Source organism: Rattus norvegicus, chromosome 3, assembly GCF_036323735.1.
Source record: "Rattus norvegicus strain BN/NHsdMcwi chromosome 3, GRCr8, whole genome shotgun sequence".
In the NCBI taxonomy this organism is placed as follows: domain Eukaryota; kingdom Metazoa; phylum Chordata; class Mammalia; order Rodentia; family Muridae; genus Rattus; species Rattus norvegicus.
The window spans coordinates 151,685,015-151,707,938 of NC_086021.1; the positions used below are offsets into that span (position 1 = coordinate 151,685,015).

General features: G+C 44.8%; 1 protein-coding gene across 1 annotated transcript in view; it reads right to left on the reverse strand.

Moving 5' to 3' along the window:
• The window catches only part of Bfsp1 (beaded filament structural protein 1), a 57,566-nt gene extending 36,427 nt beyond the window's left edge, over positions 1–21,139 (reverse strand). The window contains exons 1-2 of the mRNA XM_006235117.5: positions 20,970–21,139; positions 13,138–13,378 (exon numbers count right to left, since the gene is read on the reverse strand). Coding sequence (XP_006235179.2) covers positions 13,138–13,229 — 92 coding nt within the window. The 5' untranslated portion in view covers positions 13,230–13,378; positions 20,970–21,139. The remainder of the gene's footprint in view (positions 1–13,137; positions 13,379–20,969) is intronic.
• Positions 21,140–22,924: the final 1,785 nt, after the last annotated feature.

Sequence of the window (22,924 nt, forward strand, 5' to 3'; positions counted from 1 at the left end):
TGAGCTCTGGCCCTCGTATGTGCACACATAGAAGGGCATACATACGTACAGATGGATGAAGTGGGGTGGAGTGACTCACTCGACCACGACAAGGATTTGGGTGTATTATCCCAGCACACTAAAGAATCAATACCAATTTCGTCTATCCCACAGAATAATCCCATTGGAAAAGAAATAATGTCCCAGAAATATACCGAAGGAGAAAGAAAGCATTGTTTTTCTCAGACGGTCTACTAAGAAGCCAGATGTGGTGATGTATCCATCTACTCGATTAATAATTGAGAAAGGTGATGTCCCTCCCGGCAAGAAGTAAGACACGTTACGAACTGCAATCTTCCTCCCGAGTTGCTTTTAGTCAGCAGACTAGAACAATAGTGTACATTGGCATGTAAGCTGTTTTATGCCGTGATGACAATATCCCAGTGTTAGGGGCATAAACGACAAAGGTCTGCTTAGTTCTCCTGAGACGCATCTGTCTGAAGTTAGCTATGACCTTTGCCCTGTGTACTTAATGAAGTAGCCTACTGTTTTTAGAGTACTGATGCTCATCTTAGAGAAAGAATGGCTGGCTTTGAACATTCCAGACGATAGCACTGAATGGGGCCAAAGCAAATTACTTGGTCCCATTAAACTCCAAGTGCACTTCTAAGTTCACTGAAGGGACGAGAGCTGGTTCTACACACCAACAACCCAAAGACTGCACGCTGGTAAGCAGACAGAAGGAACAGAGCTTCATCATCACCATCATCATCATCATCTATGTACACGTATGTGATAAAGCAATCATGAATGAATTGCTTGGGTCTAGAGACATGTTAGGAGAGAATTTCCACAGGCCATAGGACAGTTTCACTAAAAAGAATTAAATGCTACTAGTTTGGGGGCTGGAGAGATGGCTCAGTGATTAACAGCACTCACTGGCTATGCTTCAAAAATCTCAGGTTTAATTCCCAGCACCCACATGGCAACTCACAACTGCCTATATAACTCCAGTTCCAGGGGCCCCAACACCATCACATTAGTCATACATGCAGAAAAAAAAAAAAAAAAAAAACAACCATTCCCATAAAAGTAAAAGAAACTAGTTTTGGGTACAGGTTTAAAAAATGAGTGTTATTAGAATCAAAAAGACACAAGGTTAAATTCTGGACTCACCACTTTAGTAAGTGACTTAACCAACCTCAGTATGGAGATAAAAAAAAGGAAACGACCGATCGCAGATACAGTGAGGTCAGCACACTTCTCCTTTGCAACTCACATTCGCTATCCCAGAATAATTACAGGAAGCACCCTCTTTCCTGCTTGTATTCTGGCCTGTATAACTCAGGTATGCCTTTAATATAATCATGAGAAAGCACCCTGGAAATCCCAAGTGAGAAACATCGCATTGACAAATAGAGAGGGATGGTGCTCCTTAACATCTAAATTTGATTCCTTGGTAATTAATACCATTGGGCCTTCAACGGGGTGGCATCTCAAAGCAGTTTTAATTTGCATTTCTCTGCTGGCTAATGATATTGAACACTTTAAAAATGTTTATTAACCAAGGTTTTTTGTTTTGTTTATTTAATGACTGATTTAATCTTTAAAAAAAAATTCTCATACGTTCTTCTTGCTTGCTATGGGCTAAAATTGTACCTCCTCTGGACCACTCACAACACCACACACCTCACATGTTTAACTCCTGACCCATTAAGAATGTGATTTCACTTGGAGACGGGACCTTTAAAAAGGCAGTTAGGAAGAACTGTTGCAAATAGGGTGTGCCTTTACATGGCTGGCGTCCTTATGGGAGGAGAACACAGGCACACAGGGGAAGAAGACAACCGTCTGAAACCCAGAGAGGCGCTGTAGCGCCTCCATGTCAGATGGTCGAGGCCAGAAGGACAGGTCTGATGTTTAGCTGCCTGGCCTGTGACGCTTGCTCTCATCCTTTCCCATGACGTATAGACGTCTGCCACCAGAGGGCAGCAGGCATATGCCCCGTTGCAGTGCTCGAAGCCTTTCTGGGGAAAGCCTGGAAAGACTAGAAGACTCTTGGCTCTGGGATCCCTGTTAATGTAGCCCACGGTCCAACCGGGCCCCATCGCTAAACAATTACTGCAGCGCATGCTCAGTGTCCCAGTAGCGGAAAGTTAATGCGAAGGGTGACAACACACTCCAATTGTACATATACAGTGGACCCCGAGAGGCTTCTGGAAGCTTCGAGAAGCCTCTGGCGAGACTTGATAGTCAAGCACTCCAAAGGCAATAAGGTGCTAAGCCTCCTATTCTCTTTGACCAAACGAAGGATAAGATGACCTAAATTTATGTGCGGACAGTTGACTTCTCGGAATGAGCGATGCCGAAAACAAGAAATACTGGAGAGAGCATTACTGCAACAATTGAATGTGGAATGTGGACTAGCGAATTCCTCATCTTGATCATTGTATTTAGGACATGCGAAAACTGTTGTTAGGAATTCTGGGTTAGGAATAGAGAGGTAGGAATGTAGTTATACACATACAAATAGACTCATAGAGTAACAAAGCAAGTCAACCGAAATGTAACGAACTGATGGGTTTGGTCAGGGGTCTAGAGGATGCCCCTCACTTCTTCCCTCAGGTTTTCTGTAAGTTTGACATTGTAACAAAAGAAAAACTTACAGCCTCAGAGCCCAAGAACTTCAGGAAAATTGGAATGATAGCAAATAGATTGTATATTTATACATCTAGACAGATATAGTATTTGAGAATTTCATACACGTATATAATGTATTTTGATTTTATGTAACCCTCACACCTCCTCCAACTCCTCCCAGGTCCCTCCCGAGACTCCCTCCCAACTTAAGACTTCTTTCTTTTTAAAATTTGTATTTATTTTACGTGATGGGTGTTTGCCAGTACATACGTATGTATGTATGTATGTATGTATGTATGTATGTGTACCATGAACATATCTCATGCCCATGGAAATTAGGAAGGGTATCAGATCCCCTGGAATTGGAGTTATGGGTGGTTGTGAACCATCATGTGGGTGCTGGGAACTGAACCTAGGTCCTCTGTAAGGATTACAAGTGCTCTTAACTGCTGAGTCATCTCTCCAGCTCTCTTTCCTCCTCTCCTGCTCCCCACCCCCTCCCCTTCTCATCTCCTCCTCCTCTCCTCCCCTCCCCTCTTCCTTCTCCTTCTTTTTTAAACAAACAACCTATTGAGTTTGGTTAGTGCTGCTTATATTAACGTGGGTGAGGAGGACACATCCACTGGAGCAGAATAAATTGACCAGGGGCCACATCCCTAAGTAACTTTAAAGCAAATACTTCTTAATAACAATTAAAGATGCAAGAAATTATCCACTGATGCCCCAGATGTGGTTTCAGCAACCACACTGTCACTGAGAGCTCTGAGCAGTGCTGACGTCGGCCTTAGGGCTTCATCATGCGGGGATCTGAAGGAATACCAAGTCTTAACGTTTCTCGCACCTAAGACGATGGGACACATCCTTAGGATGTCACTGATGTTCACACCAAGTCATCCTCACTCTGGCTGTGAATGAGAAGTAGCCCTTCTCAGTAGGGCTGAGTAGTAGACCTCTAGGATGTTGAAATGTGTCATTGTCCCTGGAGGCCCACCATCCTGGCTGAGTGTACAGAAGCCTCTTTCACAGCTAATGCTTCTGTGGACATCAGTCTCCCTCTGGTAACCAGAGATCCGCTCGGTGCATCTCTTTAAGATGTAACCTTGATGGCTCAGCAGTTAAAAGCACTTGATGCCCTTGCAGAGGACCACATTCAGTTCCCAGAATCTACATGGTGGCTCGCAACCATCTGTAACTCCAGTCCCAGAGGATCCCACACTTCCTTCTGGATTCCACGGGCAGCATACACAGACAAAACACCCACACCTAAATTAAAAATAAAAAAGGAAAAACTTTTAAGCAGATATTTTAGACTGGATATGATGGTCATGCCTTAAATCAGAGGCTGTGGTAGGCAGGCAGATCTCTCTGAGCTCAAAGTCAGTCTGGTCTAGAGGGCAAGTCTCAGGCCAGCCAGAGCTACAGAATGAGACCCTATCTTTTTTTTTTTAAGTCTTGTTTGGTTCATTGTAAGCAGGCAAAGGTGCTTGCCTGATGACCTGAGTTCTAGCCCCAGAACCCAGAATCCACAGGTAAAAGGAAAAAACCCTCCCACAAAGGTTATCCTCTGACTTTCATACCTGTACTGTGATACACACACGCACACACACACACACACACACACACACACACACACACACACACACACACACACCACATATATAAAATAAATAAACAGAAATGTAATTTTAAAAAATTAAGGGCTGGAGAGATGGCTCAGTGGTTAAGAGCACTGACTAATCTTCCAGAAGTCGTGAGTTCAAATCCCAGCAACCACCTGGTGGCTCACAACCATCTGTAATGAGATCTGATGCCCTCTTGTAATGTATCTGAAGACAGCTACAGCGTACTTGTGTATAATAAATAAATAAATCTTTTTAAAAAAATTTAAAGAGAATATTTCAAGCCCGCTTTGCATCACTTAGGAGATGGATGCCCCAGAACTGAGCACAGACACCTGGGAAGGCATTTCTGATAGACAGGCACACTCACATTTAAACACACAGTCAGCTCTCCTGCCTCACCCCTGCAAACACTCACAACAAAGAGAAAGGGAGTTCAAGGCAGTCTTGGCTATACAGGAGGAATGGGGTCAAAACCAGCCAGCCAGACATGGCATCCTGTTACAAAAGCAAAAATAAGAAAACAAGCTTAAGCGTACATTTGAGGTGGCCATTGTTTGGCGAACTCTATAGAGTGAGGGTTGTTTGTTTGTCTGGTGTTTGTCTGATGTTTGTTTGTTTGTTTGTTTGTTTGTTTGTTTTGACTAGCACTACTTTCCCATGGTATCAGATGAGACTGACTAAAATATTCCACAGAGGAACATATCCAAGGTTGATCGTCTGCCTAGATTTGGCTGAGATTGGAAAGAATGGTATCCTAAGCTGCCAGTCTCATCAGCTGTTTCAAGTCCCACCCAGGAGTACAGGAAGGGATGTGTGGAGACTATACCTTAAGCTCTAATCTCCAACTCTCCCGCTTAAACTCCCAAAGAAAATTTAGATTTAGTTTTTAGTTTCTCTCTGGGTGTCTCTCTGTCTCTCTGTGCTGTGGGGTGCGCACGTGCACACACACACACACACACACACACACACACACACACACGCCATAGCATGTGGGGGACAGTCAGAGAACAATCTGTGGGAGTCAGTTCTCTCCTTTCACCACATGAGTTCCAGGGACAGAACTCAAGTCTTCAGTCTTGGCAGCAAATGTCCTTACTTGCTGAGCTGTCTCCCCAGCCCCTAAACTTTCTGGTGAAATTTCCAGTTTGGCAGGGTCTAGTGGTGCACACCTTTGGTCCCTGTACATGGGAGGCAGAGGTAGGTGGATATCTGAGTTTTCTACCAGCCTAGGCTACAGAGTGAGTTCCAGGACAGACAGAGCTACATAGAGAAACCCTGTCTCAAAAAAACAAAACTCAGAGACCTACCTGTTTTAACCTTCTGACCTTCCATTCAACCACTTATACATATTAACGTATGCAGACAGACCTCAAGGGGTCTTCTTTGTTATTCACTCAGGCCCTTATAAGCTATCACTCTTTTCACTCAGGCTTCAGCTCTCCCCCATCCTGACAGAACTGCCAATTGGGTTGTTCCTTCTAGACTATAGCTTCAGGAAGGTGGGGCAGACAATAATGCTCCTCAGTTCAAAGGCCGTCTGCCAGCTGAGGATCCATAGAGTTCTGCCCTCCACCCTTCTCCATGACAAACCCTAGATGTCAGACTGGAGAGAAGGGTCAGTGCCTAGGACCATGGTTAAGACTGTGCCCATGCGGAGGACCAGTATTTCATTCCTAGCATCCACATGAGGAAACTCACAGATGCATATAACTCCAGCTCCAGGGAATCCGAAGCCCCGTTCTGGCTTCAGAAGGCATATTACTAATGTGCATGTACACACACACACATACACACACACGCACACGTGCATGTGCAAACACACGCACACATGCACATATGTCCTCCCAGGTCGCACCGTCTGCCTTTCTTGCCCCCTGTACAGATTGGCATGTGGGGTCACTGACAGACCAAGAGGACTCTGTCTGTTCCCTATGCTGCGAACATACCTTCCAGGCTCCTCTCGTGCACCTCTAGGCTGAAAAATAATAATGGCTTCCCACGGGTACTCTTCCCTGGGACTTGGCTGTATTTTGTTGATTTCTTTGACCTTGCCCATAACCCCAGATACTATCCCTACCCTAAGCTTTTTTCTGTTAAGCCTTCTTTTTATCCCATCTATTTCCCATTAGCTACATGGGAACTCAAAGGAACCCAGCATCTCATTCATCAGCTACTAAAACTTCTGACACAACCTAGAAGCCTGGTTATAAAAGGCGGGGATTGGTGAGGGGGTGTGAATGAACCTTAGAATCTCAAAATGAAAGATGAGATTGTTGGCAATTGGGAGGGTCATCTTGAAACTTTCTCTGGGTACAAAGATAAGGCCTTGCCTGGACTCTTATCAGCAGCTCAGAGGAGAGCCTGGCCTCCCACTCCAGATTCGCTGACTGGACTGTTTCAAAGGGCAGAGTCAAATTTAGCAGCAGCCTCAAATCTTAAATTTACTTTGCTCTCTGCTTTTCTCCACGTCGATAGCTAGATTTATGTCATCTTTCATCATGAGAGGACCTATCGAGGGACAGAGCCCCAATACATCTTTAGTCACAGGGCTTCTACACCAGGCAGCAGAATGACTGTGCTTATAAGACATGAGAGAAGGAAAAGCTAAGTCCTTCGAAAAGGGCTGGGAGAGAGGAAGAGATCTCTAAGTGATGAGGACACGTCCCAGACCTCCTCCAAGGAGGCTGTGGCTTTTCAGATATTGGCCTAAAACAAAACCCAGTCGGCATCCAGACCCGCTCTAGTTACTTATTTTGTTCTGTGGTCAGCCATTGCTGAACAAAGCAGTCTTCGCCCCAGCCACAGGGCCGTAAGTGGCCCTTGTGTCTAAAATGCTCTTGGACTGGCCTTGGTGACCCTAACTATATGACTTGGAGAGGATAATTAAAGAGGGCGTTTTCTCCCAGGGGAGAGTGCAAAGACACAATTGTATCCTCCAAAGTCCAAACACTGGAACATTTAGAGGATTCATTTTTCTGTCGTCCTCGTTGTTTTTGTCTCGTCACTTTTTGAAGTGCTGGGATGGAACCCAGGACCCTGTGCATGCGGGGCAGATGCTCTGCCACAGAACTACCTCCTCACCCAGCGGTTGGCAGCCTTCGGAGGCAGGGTTCGTCAGCAGATGTTGTGTCCCAAGACAAGACCCCCATGAGCACAGTACTGCACGTCTCCCAGGGGTGCAGTAGTGGTTCTGGAGCCTGGCACCACTTTCCTGTCTCCTGCCTTTCTGCCCACTTGCTCTCCAGCTTTCCTCTATGTGTCCAGCAACAGGAGGCCTGCTGCTGAGGTAGCTGATGCCAGCACCGTGACCTTGCACTTCCCAGCTTCGAGAACCATGAGCCAAGGGAGAAGAGAGTCGGTTGGAAGACTTCAGCAGAGAAGCAAGAGTGTTAAAGACATGGCCTGAAGGTGATGAACCAGGAGCTATGCACAAGGTGGCAGCGAGGATGTCCTAGAGGCTTCAGTGGTTGGTATTATCAACCAATTTGGTCAGGTCCTGTTGATTCCTGCTGGTTGTAATGACTCCGGTAACCCCATCAGCCCTGGTAATCCTGGAGCCCCAGCATAACAAAAAAGCAGGCCCTATCCATCTCCCGTACATACTAGAGCCTATAGATATTATGCCTGCAGCTGGAGGCCCAGAGGGCTGACTGCTGCACTTCCTGACCAGTTTCAAACTTCCATTTCTGCTCTCTCGATTTCTGCTCTCTCGACTGGCTTTCCCACATGATGCACCATGTCCCCTTAAGCCTTGTGAGAGAAAAGGGGGTGAACTCTACCTGACCTTGGGTCCCTTCTGAAGAAGCTTGGCCAGTAGTCCCTGCAGCAGTCATTACACTGTGAGGAACTGATCGTTTTCCTGTGTCAGCCTTTGCACGAATCTACTTGGTTTGTTTGGTTATCAAATGTCCATTCCTGAAGAAAAGAAATCTGAGCTGTCATTCAAAAGCAGCCATGACAGATTTTTTTTTTCTTTAACCTGTACACTAGAAATTGGAGTGATGGGTTGGGGATTTGGCTCAGTGGTAGAGCGCTTGCCTAGCAAGCACAAGGCCCTGGGTTCGGTCCCCAGCTCCGAAAAAAAAAGAAAAGAAAAAAAAAGAAGAAGAAGAAGAAGAAACTGGAGTGACAGCTTAGCATGAGAAAGGCCCTGGCTTCAGTGTTTACGGGTCAAAGCAAACACAACAAAAACAAAGCCAGAAGCTGAAACAAACCTCTGTTCTTCATAAATTGCCCACTTTCAGGTGTTGTGTTACAGTAACAGAAAATTAAGATGGAGATGCATACTGGATCTATATGAGTCACTCATACCAGAGTTTGTTATGCGCTGTTCTAGTAAACTCTGTTCTATATTCCAGGATATCACAAAAATAGCAAACCAAAGAGCCCAAGTCTGCTTAGGGGACATGATTTGACTGAGTCTTCCATTGTACTGTGTAGAGATGCTTCTGAGCAGCTCATGAGGGCCTACTGTTAAACTTGCAGGAATCTGCTGTGTGCATTAGCAACTTGAAATCAGTCACAGTGAGAGTAGTAACACCACAGGAATTGACAAAGTCTGCAGGCGAGGACGGTTTCATCTTGGCAAGTGAACTGTTAAAATCATAACTATTTATTGTTTCAACAAAAATTATGACTATTTACTGTCTTTACTTTAATAATGTCAACTCTCAATGATTGAAACTTCTAGGGGAAAAAAAAAACCTGATGGCATCTTTTGCCCAGCCTCTGTGAGCACAAAGAAAGAATTTGGACTTTCTGAGCATATTAATTTAACTGATGCTAGAAGTTTAAAACTTAGTTTTAACTTAAACTAAGTTTTAAAACTTAGATGAGGAAATCATGACATGATTGGGTGGGTAAGGGCCCTTGCCATGCAAGCCTTACTGCCTGAGAAGGGGCAGGGGGAGTGAGAAGGGAGCAAAGGAAAAAAGGAAGGAAGAAGTGAATCAACCATCAATCCAGGCCCAGTGGTGTAGAGCTGTAATCCCAGCACTCCTCCTGTGAGATAGGAGGAGGAGAACAGAGAACCTCCAATAAGGTAGCTAGCTTCAATTTGGAGTACACAGAGCAGCAGAAACAACAAAAAAGGCCCTGCTTCAGAAGGGTAGGCAAGAACTAAGACCCAAAGGTTGTCCTCTGACCTCTACATGTCAACTGTGACACTTCTGCACCCCAAATTCTCTCTCTCTCTCTCTCTCACACACACACACACACACACACATCAGTAATCAGCAAAAATATCTTTAAAATCTTAAACTAAAATTGGAGGCTATGACTCAAGAGTTTGGTTCTTATTTTACATGGGCTCGAAAGTTCCTGAAAATTAATTTATGATAAATTGCCTTATAAAGTTAAAATGCCTTCCAATATTTTATAGGGCAATTTCAAAACCTGGAAAAGTCAGCCAGTAAACAAAGTCTGTCTCTGCAAAGAGAGAAAGAGATATTCTCAAAATAGTCTCGGACCAGCTGGAAGAATTCTGTCTGTATTTTTTTTTTTTTTTTTTTTTTTTTTTTTTTTTTTTTTTGTGCAAAGGGAGACGCAACCCCTGGCTAGTCTCAGGATTTTTTTCCCCTGAAATAATAACTGACCCTCAGTTCTGTTGGTTTTGGCCAGGTCTTCTCTCAAAACAGAAATTTTGTAACTGTGATGACCTAACTTGGGAAACAACTTTATAACATTTTCTAGGAACCACAAAACATTTGTTTTCCTGTTTTCAGAACAACAGGGGAGGTGAGAGGAGAGGATAATATTTTGTAACAAAGGAAGAAAAGAAAAGCCCGACAAGGTCAGCTGCCAGCAGAATATTCCAGTTCAAGTAAGGGTCACCCAGGGTCCATGAAATGCTGTCTTTCAAACTAGAAATGAACACTCCACACCCAGCGTCTGGTCAGCTAGAAGCCTATTCCCGTTCAACTGGTTACTGCGACAGAAACGGTGACCTTTACTTATCATATAATAAATTTTAAACGGGGCAGCTAGTTTTGACAAAATCAGCAAGAACATACATCTGCAAAATTGTTACCACACACTGTAAACAAGTAGGCTAACAGGCCTCCCTGGCTGGCAAAGATAGACTTGTACTGAACCAGGAGAAGCAAACACCACTCAACTGTTTGAAATGGTGAGAAAAAGAAAAGCTTCTTGGACGAGATTGATTTCTGCGGGATGACAGCAGCCCATTGCATTCACGTTATGCAATATCTTTGCTGATAGATCACAGAGAAAAATCTATAAGCTCATCTATCAGCAAGCCCCGATGGGCAAAATGTTCTCCAAAGCCTATAAAATATGAACCAGTGAAGATGACTTGAAGTAAGTCGATGTGCTGTATCAAAGGGCATATGTAATTAAAGCCACGGGCACTTGAGTTAGCTCATCAAGGTTTAAATCCTTCATGATTTGTAACTAACACTTAAGGGCTCTGTGGACCTCGGCTAAAAACTGAGAATAACAGTAGTGCCCAAAAGAGATGCTGTAAGGACTGGATGATGTACTTAGGACGGTGTCTGGCACAAGATAAGTCCTCGATAGACATCAGCCATTACTTTTACAAGCAGGCCGATTTATTTTAACATCGGTCTTAGTTTGGAGTTCCTCAGAAGCTGACCTTGAAGCTAGAATTCAAGTACAGGTCATGTATTTGGGACAAGACCCAGGAAAGAAATGGACACTGAGACCTGAAAGGGAAGACAGACAGTAATGGGACTGTGACCTCAGTGCCACTGTAGGCAACCAGAGCCCCACTGGGCTCTAGGAGACAGAAAAAAGACAGAGCAGAGCTAGCCCAGGAAACGACTTTAGATACTGACAAGTAGACAACTCCCTGTCTGCCATCGATGAAGAGAGGTGCTCCTGAAGGCCAACCGCTCACAGCACAGAAAACAGCAGGCGGTGCTGAGGAGGCGGCCTTCAGTGTGTAGAGGTGACTGCAGAAGGGACACAGCGTCACTGTTCTAAGACACTTAAATTAGCTTAAGTTTCTGCATACAATGTCATGCAGTGCAAAATGATAGACCAAGTACATAAAGGTGATGTGGAAAGATTAAAACGGAGCAAGAAAAGTCCCATTCTCCAGGGATATCACAGCTGTCTTAATGCTGTACAGCAGTAACGCGTTCCTTGCGTGTCTGCATTGAGTCTATAATACTTGGTAACAACAATAAGCGACTGTGTTACTGTTTTCAATACAGTTCTGCAGAGTGTCCCCACATGTTAAGACTCATTTAGTCCACAGAACTACCGGGCAGTGAAGGAGTGACGAGGAGAAGGAAGTGAGCATGCACTGGAAGGGGAACTCAGGCCCATTCGCTTTCTCTTCCTGGCTTCCCAGCCACTGTGAGGAGAGCAGTTGCCTCTGTTATGTGCCCCTACAATGCTGCCTTACTGTGTGCTCCCACCATAAGATGTTGCCTCACTGTGTGCCCCCATGATAATATCCTGCCGACTGTGAGCCCAGTAGGCTGACCATGGAGAAAACCTACAAAACTCTGAGACAAACAAATATTTCTTCCCTAGAAGTTGACTATCATGTGTTTTGTCACAGTAATGGAATGCTAACTTACATAACTATTGCTAGTACCAAATTCGTTTACAACTCGCCTCTGAATCTAGTGGTGACATCACCCCTAGGTGACAAGGACCCTCCTGCATCTGTTGCCATGGCAACCACCACACACCCTCTACACATGCCTCATCTGCTTCACCTGTGCCCACCATTACCTGGGTCACCTACACCACAGCCCAGATAAAGAGACCCTGACCCATCTCTCTCTTTTCCTCTTCCTTGATTCTCCAACCCCCCAACACACACACACACACACCCACACACACACACACACACACACACACACACACTGCCCTTCAATAAAGGACCTCTTTCGTGGGAACTGTGCTGGCTCGGCGTGATCTGTACAGGAACATGCTGCTTTTTGGCTTTTCAACTAACAAGTATATTTTAGTTTTTCTTATTAACAGTATACTGTTTTTTAATTTTTTTCTTTCATTGGATTTTATTTACATTTCAAATGTTATCCCCTTTCCTGGTTTCCCCTCGGGCAAACCTCTACCCCAACCTTCTTCCCCCTGCTTCTATAAGGGTGCTTCCTCACCCACCCACTCTCCCCACCACTGAGGTATTGAGCCTTCACAGGACCAAGGGTCTCTCCTCCCAGTGATGCCCAACAAGGCCATCCTCTAGCCGCATATGTAGCAGAGGATGGCCTTGTTGGGCATCAATGGGAGGACGGTATACTCATACTCATAAACCATCACTGGGATGGAAGCAGTAGGGTGAGCTGGGGAAAGCAGTAGTAGACAGATAGATTAAAAGTACACAGGATAAACCAAGTGGAGTGGCGCATGCCCATAAACCCAGCACTTGGGAGGCAGAGGCAGGCTAATCCCTGTGAGTTCGAGGCCAGCCTGGTCTACAAAGCAAGTTACAGGACAGCCAAGGCTGTTACACAGAGAAACCCTGTCTTAAAAAACCAAAAAACAGGGCTGGAGAGATGGCTCAGTGGTTAAGAGCACCGACTGCTCTTCCAGAGGTCCTGAGTTCAAATCCCAGCAACCACATGGTGGCTCACAACCATCTGTAATGGGATCTGATGCCCTCTTCTGGTGTGTCTGAAGACAGCTACAGTGTACTTACATATAATAAATGAATAAATCTTAAAAAAAAAACCAAAAAACAAAACAAAACCAACAAAACCAACAAACCATTGTATAGATAGGCATCCCTTTCAGCCCAGATGGCACAGAAAGCAAAAAAGGAAGCCCCTACCCCCAACCCCCAAGGCCAAAGTCAAAGAGAAGGCCTTGAAAGCTAAGAAGACAGTGCTGAAATTCAGCATCCTCACCACAAAAAAAGAAAGAGCCCCATGTTACCCACCTTCTGGCAGCCCAAGACCCTGCGGCTCCAGAGGCAGCACAAATACCCTCAAAAGAGCCCAGGAGAACCAAGTCTGAGCACCACGTCCTCATCAACTCCTCCTGAGCGCTGAGTTAGCTGTGAAGACAGAAGACAGCAGCTTGTGTTCACTGTAGGGGGTCAGGTCCAGCAAGCACCAGATCAAACAGGCTGTGAAGACTCTATGACACTGATGTGACCAAAGTCAATAGCCCGCTAGGACCTGAGGGAGAGAAAAAGGTATGTTTGTTTGGCTCCTGATAATGACTCTCTGGATGTCGCCAACAAAACTAGGATCATCTAAGCTGGCTCCATCTGGCTACTTCTTTTTTTTTTTTTTTTTTTTTTGGTTCTTTTTTTCGGAGCTGGGGATCGAACCCAGGGCCTTGCGCTTCCTAGGTAAGCGCTCTACCACTGAGCTAAATCCCCAGCCCCCATCTGGCTACTTCTAAACAGACACCTTTTCACCACTGAAAAAGAAGAAAAGAAAATGCATCGTATAAGTGTATGAAGTTTTCAAGGAATAAATAAAAACACCTTTTAAAAATATTCAACGAAACTACATCTATACTGGGGGAACAAAGAGGCTAGAAATGTGGTTTGGTGGGAGAGTTCTTACCTATCATGCTCAAAGCCCCAAGTTCAAACCCCAGCACTGAAAAAATTTTCTTGGAAAACATTTTTAGCCAGGTATGACAGTGCATGCCCCTAATCCTAGGACTCTGGAGGCTGGAGCAAAAGTAGGGGTTGGCAAGATGGCTCAGTGGTTTAGAATACTTGTTGATTTTGCAGAGGACCCAAGTTCAATCCCCAGAACCCACATAGTGGTTCACAAAAGTCTGTAACTCCAGCGTCAAGGGATCCAACATCCTCTTCTGACCTCTGTGTGTACCAGGCACACACATGGCACACATATATACATGTGAGCAAAACATCCATTCACATAAAATAAAGTAAATAAATAAATCTAAAACAATTTTTTAAAAAGTAAGTTTATGAGGCTGAAGTGATGGTTCAGCAGGTAAGAGCACTGACTGCTTTTCCAGAGGTCCTGAGTTCAATTCCCTTCAAACTTATGGTAGCTCACAACCATCTGTAGTGGGGTCCGATGCCCTCTTCTGGTGTGTCTGAAGACAGCTACAGGGTACTCACATAAAATAAATCATTTTTTTAAAAAAGTACGTTGGTAAAAAGATTGCACTTTCCTCTTATATTTGGCTTTCTCTCATGTTTTATTCACCATGAACCCAGAGCTACAGATACTAGACAGACAGACAGACAGACAGACAGACAGACAGACACACACACACACACACACACACACACACACACACACACACGATTTGAATGAGACATTTCCCCCACAGGCTTCCATTTTGAACACTTGGTTCTCAGTAGCAGTGTCTGGGGAGATTTGGGCTGTGCAGCCTTGCTGGAGAAAGTTCTGGAGATAGGTTTTTGAGAGTTCAAAGCCTCCTAACACTGTCCCTTTCGTCTCTCTGGGCTTTTGAGTGAAGATGCGTGCTCTTACGCTCTTAGCTTCCCACTCCTGCCCTCATGCCTGCCTCTTGCTACTGTGCCTCACTGCCATGAGGGACTCTTACCCCTCTACAACCAGAAGCCAAAACAAACTCTACCATAAGTTGCCTTTGGTTATGGTATTTTACCACAGCTCTGAAGAATAACTAATACAGGTGCACAGACAGGCAGACTACTCTAGGTATGACAGCGCCTGCGCCATCTCGATTAGTGTCCTTTAGTGATGTATGGCTGTTTGTTCCAATGGACCAACCCTCCAGAGACGCTAAGACAACAACAACAACAACAAGAACAACAAGAAGAAGCCAAAGCTCATCTATGTTGTTCTTAGTTCTTCTTACTTTCCTAGTGCTGGGGATTGAACCCAAGGGCATCTGCCCATACCAGGCAACTACTTTGCCACTGAGCTTCAACTCCAGTTCCTCTGCATTGCTTTGGATGGAGGTAATAAGGCAAGAAATCAATCATGCCACTTTAAAAACCTTTCACGTAAGTCTCTATCCAATCAACACAGAATTGGGGATAACATGCGGAGCTTTAAGTGCTCGATCTACTTTGAACCTGTCACCTCCTCTTCTCCTCTCTGACACTTATCACTTGACGCTAAAGCTGTATTCATGACTCGTCACAGTGCCCTGCCTTAGCCAAGTGTTCATGAGAAAAGAAACCATCCCGCTTTTCTCCTTTTCTCTCTGAAATCTCTAAGCTTTTAGCAGCTGAATAACAGGTTTCCCCAGCAACTGAAACCAGACAAGGCTTTGGGACAAATAACATGGTAAGACTTTCCCATGCATCCAGAGAGAGACTGGAATGCTAAAACCATTATTAACACTGTAAGTTCCATCCAAAACAGAGAACTACACCCATTACTTCTGAGGTGGTTTGTGTCCTCTTTATGTAAAAAGGACAGAATTTATATGTGTGGCCATTGTTGCTACAATAAATGACTGTCTTGGAGCTTTCAAAAGGAAAAGACTGGGGTTGGGGATTTAGCTCAGTGGTAGAGCGTTTGCCTGGCAAGCACAAGGCCCTGGGTTCGGTCCTCAGCTCCACAAAAAAAAAAAAAAAAAAAGGAAAAGACTGGTAGGTATACCTTCACTGTTACACTTTTTTTTGTTTTGTTTTGTTTTGTTTTGCAAATGTGTTGCCTGAAAAATGTTTAGGACTAAACAAACCATGAGGAAAAGTTCAATATTAGATGAAAGGCATGGTGCTGCATAAAGAAAATTGGGGCCAAGGAGAAGGCTCAGTGGATAAAGATGTTTGCTGTCAAGCCTTGATGACCGCCCTTGGAATTCACATGGTGGAAGGAAAGAAACAACTCCTGCCATACCTCTATGGAGCAGTGGACTGTGAGAGGAAGCCTGGCAAGGTCGGGCTAGGGCTTGAAGCCCTGGAGACCCAGAAGGGGCAGTAGGAGCTTCACCTGCTCCCTATACATAGCCACAGTGCCCCAAAGAGAGAATTGTGACCATCAGTCACACAGGGACAGCGCCCATAAGTCCCTCCTCATGTAGATGAGGCATCCCCAACATCTCAGGCCAAGCCAATAGGAAGCACCTGCTGTCAGACCCAACCCTCCCCAAAACTGTATATAAGATCCCATCCAGAGGAATAAAAGTGTGTGAGAATAACTCCCTTGTCTGAGAGTGTCTGTCACAGAGCTGTAACACTGCCTGGGAAGAGAATGCTCTCCCGAAGCTTTTGCCACTAGAAGCTCCTGTACTCTGCATTGACCAAAGGTCAACACAGCCAGTGCAGCTTCTCAGAGCAACAGTGGCTGCCAGGGCAGCAGGGGCAGAGCAGCAGGGGCAGCAGCACTTCCACTCCCTGCTCGGTCCCTTTCCCCTTCACTTGAACCCTCCCACAGGGCTGGGCCAGACATTCCCTCAGACTGTAGACAGACTGACACCTTTACACATGCATGCAAACACACACACACACACACACACACACACACACGTAAATAAATACACAAGACATAGGCAAAAGCCAAGCAGTTGAGAAGTTTGTATTAGTCTAAGCATCTGTAGTCTTTTCAAGTAGAAGGAAAGTTAGCCATAACTAAGAGAATTGTCTCAAATGCAAGTAATTTCTTTAGAGATCTATATAAAACAAGAGATCTTTAAGAAGGCATATTATCCCCAAACAAAAAAGCTTCAAAACTCAATATTCATCGAAAGCAGTACAAATATCCCTCCCAACAACAGCGAAGAGGAAAGGGCCCATAAAAACCGACTTCATGCTGTGAGTCCAGAAACCTACATAGCCCATGCATTCCACCCACGCCGTATGACTGCCTCAGATGCCATTTCTAGAAAGCAAGTCAACAATAGCATCACAGTTCCTTAAATGAACACCAACCACTTAGTGGTTCTACTTCCTGGAACGTAGCTAAAAAACATAGTTGGGCAAATTTATAAACTGTCAATGGATTCTAGCAACGGATTGTGAATTGGAGGCAGAAGGTGAGGGAGCTTTAAAGGACCAGCTCATGCGACTGTAGGGCTGGTAAGTTTGAAATTTATGGAGCAGCAGGCAGGCCAGTGTTTTAGTCTGGAAAAGGAGTTCTTTCCAGAAAACAATATATGCTATAGAGGCTTCCAACCAGTTGGATGAGGCTATTTAAAGCCAACCTGCTTTTACTTAAAACAAATGGTTATCAATGCTAATATATCCCCCAGCACACCTTCACAGCAGCACCTACACAGCCAGGCGACACCAGAATCATCACACACGGTCATAGTATAGCCTCAGAGAAACAGGAGGTATCAAAATAGCCGTCCCCTGCTCCTTTCCTGGGCACGTCTCATCAACAACTGAGTCTGCCCATCGCTGTTCCCTTCTCCAGGCACCTTTAGCTCCACAATCCCAGTTGCTTCTCTCTTTCGTCCTATTCTTACTCTTTATCAGCTTCCTGACGGGCTCAGCTCCCACTCGCTGTGTTGGACTCAGAGACTCCTTGAAGACTGATACAGTAGAGCTCTCTTCTCTTTTCTAGTCAGAGGTCAGACTATTCTTGACCTTCTGCTATCAGTAGCTGGCACCACCCATGGTCTGATGGACACAACAGACACCCAACAACAATGGCTTGCTCAGATAAGGTTGAGCTTCTCTGTAATAACATGGAGCCCAGAGAAGGGCAGTTCAGAGATCTTGTGGCCTAGCCACTGGACCCAGTTCATCCCCTCTTTACTCTGCCATCTCCGTATGTGGACTGGGGTCCATGTTCACAGAAAATGACTGCCCCATAGGTCTCACTCTACACCCTCATTGTCTTCCTAACAACACTTTGGAGTCTAACTCAGTTATTTTATTCGACAGCTCTCTGTTGGCAACCTACTATGTGCCAACAGTCTTCGGGACCTTGGTAGTAGAAAGGTAGAAATAAAGGAAAGATAAAAGTTTCTGTTCTTGTGGAGCTTATATTTAAAAGAGGATGGTCTGGAGAGATGGCTCAGTCGTTAAGAGCACTGGCTGCTCTTCCAGAGGTCCTGAGTTCAATTCCCAGCAACCACATGGTGGCTCACAAACATCTGTAATGGGGTCCGATGCCCTCTTCTGGTGTCTGACAGCTATAGTATACTCATATACAATAAATAAATAAACATTTAAAAAATAAATAAATAAAAGAGGAGAACAGGAATGAGCTAAGTTTAGAAGAAAGAGCAGTGGTCATTGGAGGTTAAGGACGGGAGAGAAAGCTAGGACAGAGAAGACTGGACAAGAGTCACCAAAATATAGTTTTATAAAGGGGGATAAATTCAAATGTTGTACCATAGAAGGGAGACTACACAACAATTTCCTATACATTTTATAAAGAGCCAGAAAGGAGGTGTTCAGTATAGAGAAATGACATATTTACAGGTACACAAGTGACAATTACTCTGGTTTGATCATTATGCATTGTATACACACATACTGAATTGCCACACTGTAATCCATCGATGGACACAATTAACATATCAGTAAAAAGTTCATGCCCAGCTTGGTGGAACAAGCTTATGGGCTTATCAGCCAGGAGGCTAAGATGGGAGGTCCGTTTGAGCCCTGGAGTTCAAGACCAGGCCTTCTGACATAGCAAGCCTTTATCTCAAAAAGTAATTAAAGCACACAAGCAAAAGCTAGATTAGGTTAATGGTAACAAGCGATAGAGAGGAAAAGTAAACATTGGAGGGAACTGAAGAGATGGAGGTGGGTGGAAATTTCAGACAGTATAGTCAACAAGGCCTTTCCTAAGGAAGTAATATCTGGGCAGAAAACTGAAGTATGCAGTGGGCAAGCCCTACGGATGTCTCGAGAAGGTGTACTCTAGCCTCAGGGGAGATCTAGTTTGACAGGATAGACCAGGTTTGCTCAAGAATAGTTGATGCGGTCAGTATAACCAGTGTGCAGAAGGTAGAGAAGACGAAGAAGATCACAGGTCAGATGAGTCGGTCAGAGAGCTAGGGGCCGGAACCTCTCTACAAAATCCTTTGTAATGGTTTTGTTTGGCCATAAGAGGAGGAGGAGACCACTGAGAGTCTTAGCAAAGAGTGCTATAAACTGACATTTCACCTAACAGGACCAACCCTGAGAGCTGTGTTGAGGATGCAGAGGTGATGATCAGTCAGCCCAGAGTGAGGTTAAGACGGTAGTGAGAAGTGATGAGTTTTGACAGTGGAATCAGTAGAATTTGCTGGGGTGGGATGCGAGAGAGGGAAGGCAAGGAGAAAGCTGAAGAACAAAACCGCCATTCACAGGTCGTGGGTAGCTGAACACAACACAAATTTGCGGCAAGATCTCCGGAGTCCTGTTCTAATCACGAAATATCGACAGAGAAATAGCAAATAAATACTTGTCTGCAAATAAGTCAAACAGAGAGACATAGATTGGGAAACCAACAACAGAGAAGACGATAAGTAAAGTCCTGAAACCGGAGCTAAGTGCCAAGGGGATGAAGTTGAGTCGGTGCAGAAAAGAACTCTAAGGCAAGGGCCTGAAAGCGCAACAACCTAACTCCTAACTCCGCCCACTAGGCTCCACCTCCAAAGGCGGGACCGTCTCCTAATAGCATTATCGGCTGCTGACTGTCAGTTTTGCATTTGAGCCTTTGAGAGACACAACCAGTAGTGTTTCTCTGACGGAAGAGATGCCCCGGTCAGGACAGGGGTCATTGAAAAGACTGGTTTACACTGAATTGAGAATAGGACCCCCGTTGAAGGAATCAGAGAAAGAACTGGAAGAGCTTGAAGGGGCTCGAGACCCCATATGTACAACCAAGCAACCAGAGCTTCCAGGGACTAAGCCACTACCTAAAGACTATACATGGACTGACCCTGGACTCTGACCTCATAGGTAGCGATGAATATCCTAGTAAGAGCACGAGTGGAAGGGGAAGCCCTTGGTCCTGCTAAGACTGAACCCCCAGTGAACTAGATTGTTGGGGGGAGGACGGCAAGGGGGGAGGATGGGGAGGGGAACACCCATAAAGAAGGGGGAGGAGGGAGGGAGATGTTTGCCTGGAAACCGGGAAAGGGAATAACACTCGAAATGTATATAAGAAATACTCAAGTTAATAAAAAAAGAAAAGAAAAGACTGGTTTAAAGATTTTTAAAAAAATCCAGTTCAAGTAAATAAATAGTTAAGGTGGCAAGACTCAGCAAAACAAGAAAGTATAATTTATTTTTGATACAAAAAAATAACAAAAGCTACAGTTACCGGTGACAGATTTTTAACATAATGGGACAAAGTATACTATGTACAATATTATATCCTTTAAGTTTAGAACTCACATGAGACTTTTTTTTTTTTTTTGAGACCAAAAAGTAAAAACTACCAAAGTGGCCCAAAAAGTAAAATCACTAGAGAAAGTTGGTTTAAAATTATTTAAGCTAAATCTATATTTAAGACCAGATCTAAGGCCCCATCAGTTTCTCAGGCTGATACCGTCACAGCTTATGGCTTAGTTTATCCCACCTAAGAGACTCTGTTCAGGGTGAAGGCAGGGCAGGAATCCTCCTGACGTCTGGGGACCTAACTCTGTCTGTCTGGGGACCTAAACTGCCCCCAGGATTCTGCAATCATAAGGCCGAAATGGCCTGGTGTGAGCTTATCTCATTTATGAAAACAGAGTCTAAGTAAATGACGAACAAAGCAAACCGACAATGAATCCAGTGCGAGCCTGCGGGCTGGAGAGGGGGCTCAGAAAGGAATCGAATTTGCTGCCCGAGCACTGAGGACCTGAATTTAAACCCTCAGCATCCGTGGCAAGCACTGTCCGAGGCTTACATACCTGTAACCCAGCACTGTGAGGGACGGAGATAGGACAAATCCCTGGGGCTTTCTGCTGCCATCATAGCTCCAGATTCAGCAAGGGACCCTGTCTCAAGGGAATAAGATGAAGAGTGAGAGGGGAAGACACCTGACATTTCCCTCTGGCCTCTGCATGTACACTGGTAAGCAAGCACGCACGCACGCACGCACATGCACACACGCACATGCGTCAGCTCCTTCCGCCTCACGCAAGAAAACAAAAGTCAGAGTCATGTAGAGATGCGTCATAGAGGGCAAACATTGTTCCACATTAGAAAACTCATCAATATAATTTACTCTGTTCCATTAGAGGGTAAACCTTCCGTGGTCTCTTTAAAATATTTAGTAAGACTAGATAGGCATGCAGTATTGATTAAAAGCAGAACCTGAAGTGGAAAACTTAAGGGTTCTTTGGAAAGTCGGTTGGATGGTGTTTTGCTGGGGCAAACACATGAAGGAACGTTGAGCTGCACTCTCAGGACTCATCAGACTCGCCTGGATGCACGTGCTGAGGCAATGCACTTGGAAGACGCATGATCTTCCAAGAGGGTATAAATAGGACTCCACAGAGTGATGGAGACAGAGCTCGCTCGGCTTGCTGGTACAGCTAGCTGCGAAACGTTTATGGGCCTCGCATCTTCGCTGATCTTCGCTTCTCTGAGAGAGGCACAGCTGAGAACTTCTGGTGTTCCTGTGGGTCTCTTCTGCTGACTCTGAGGTCGAGGCCTCGCTGTCTCTCCTCGGTCAAGTCACCACTGTTGCTGACCCAACTCTGTCGCACTGGACTGCTGGTGTATCTGTGAACTTAACTGATGATTTCCAGACAATACAGACGGGAATTGCTCCAAAGAAACTTAGTAAACAGGTCCACTGCCCCCGCCCCACCCCAATCCTTTCTTTTCCACTTACCTCCGGTGGGTGGCGGGCTACAAGGGAGGTTAAAGTGTTTAAGAACTTGGTTAAAAATAAGGTTTGAAAAAAAAATTAAAAGTTACGAAAATCTAACAAAATGGGATTAGAAATTTGCTTGACTTGTTAGCAGATGTCTGCCAGAAACCTGGCACAGAAAGGGCTGGTGGAGTGTTAGAAGCTTTTCCACCCAAAAGGAAGGACAAGGCAAAGATGCTGGCTACTATTGCCAGCTACAAGTTAACCAATCGGTTACAAGATACGGGATTTAGTTATAAGAATTGGAAACAGAATTGCCATTGTTTGTGGCTTGTACAACCTCATTCTCAAGCATTTAATGAAATCCCAGGGAAAGGTCCTAAAAGTATCAAGGTTGACTTTTGCTTGCCTTTATTCAAACAATAACTAATCGTACAACGTAACCAGCAAATCATAAAATACCTTTCTAATATTTCAGTTATTCATAGGCACTACAAAGAGAAGCAAATTAAGCCTTACTGTGAGACTAAAAGGAAGACCTGAACAGATCAAAAACATACAATGCTCAGCTAGAGGCTGGACACACCTCTTTAAAAACCGATTAGTTAAAAATAGGGTATGGGGGGCGCTGGAGGGATGGGTCAGTGGTTAGGAGTGTGGACCAATCTTCAGAGGACTGTCCCAGCGCTCGTGGTGGGCAGCTCACAACTACACGCAATTCCAGCTTCAGAGGTCAGAGGCCTCCTGCATCTTCAGGCATCTGCACTAACATGCACATACCCCACTCCCACACACCTACTGCCCTCGACCACATATTCACAATCTAAAATAAGTGTTTTTAAACCACATGAAATGTGTTACTAGGGGAGCGAGGGTCTCCTTTCATGAGTTCTCGGTCTCGTTAGTAAAATTACCATTTTATTAAGTCTGAGAAAAAAACAACAGAGTAGGAAAACTATAAATGTTAGCAGTTTCCCATAGGAGGAAGATGTTGTTCAGCGGCAGTCACGTTGCAAAGCGTGCGTGCGTGCGTGCGTGCGTGCGTGC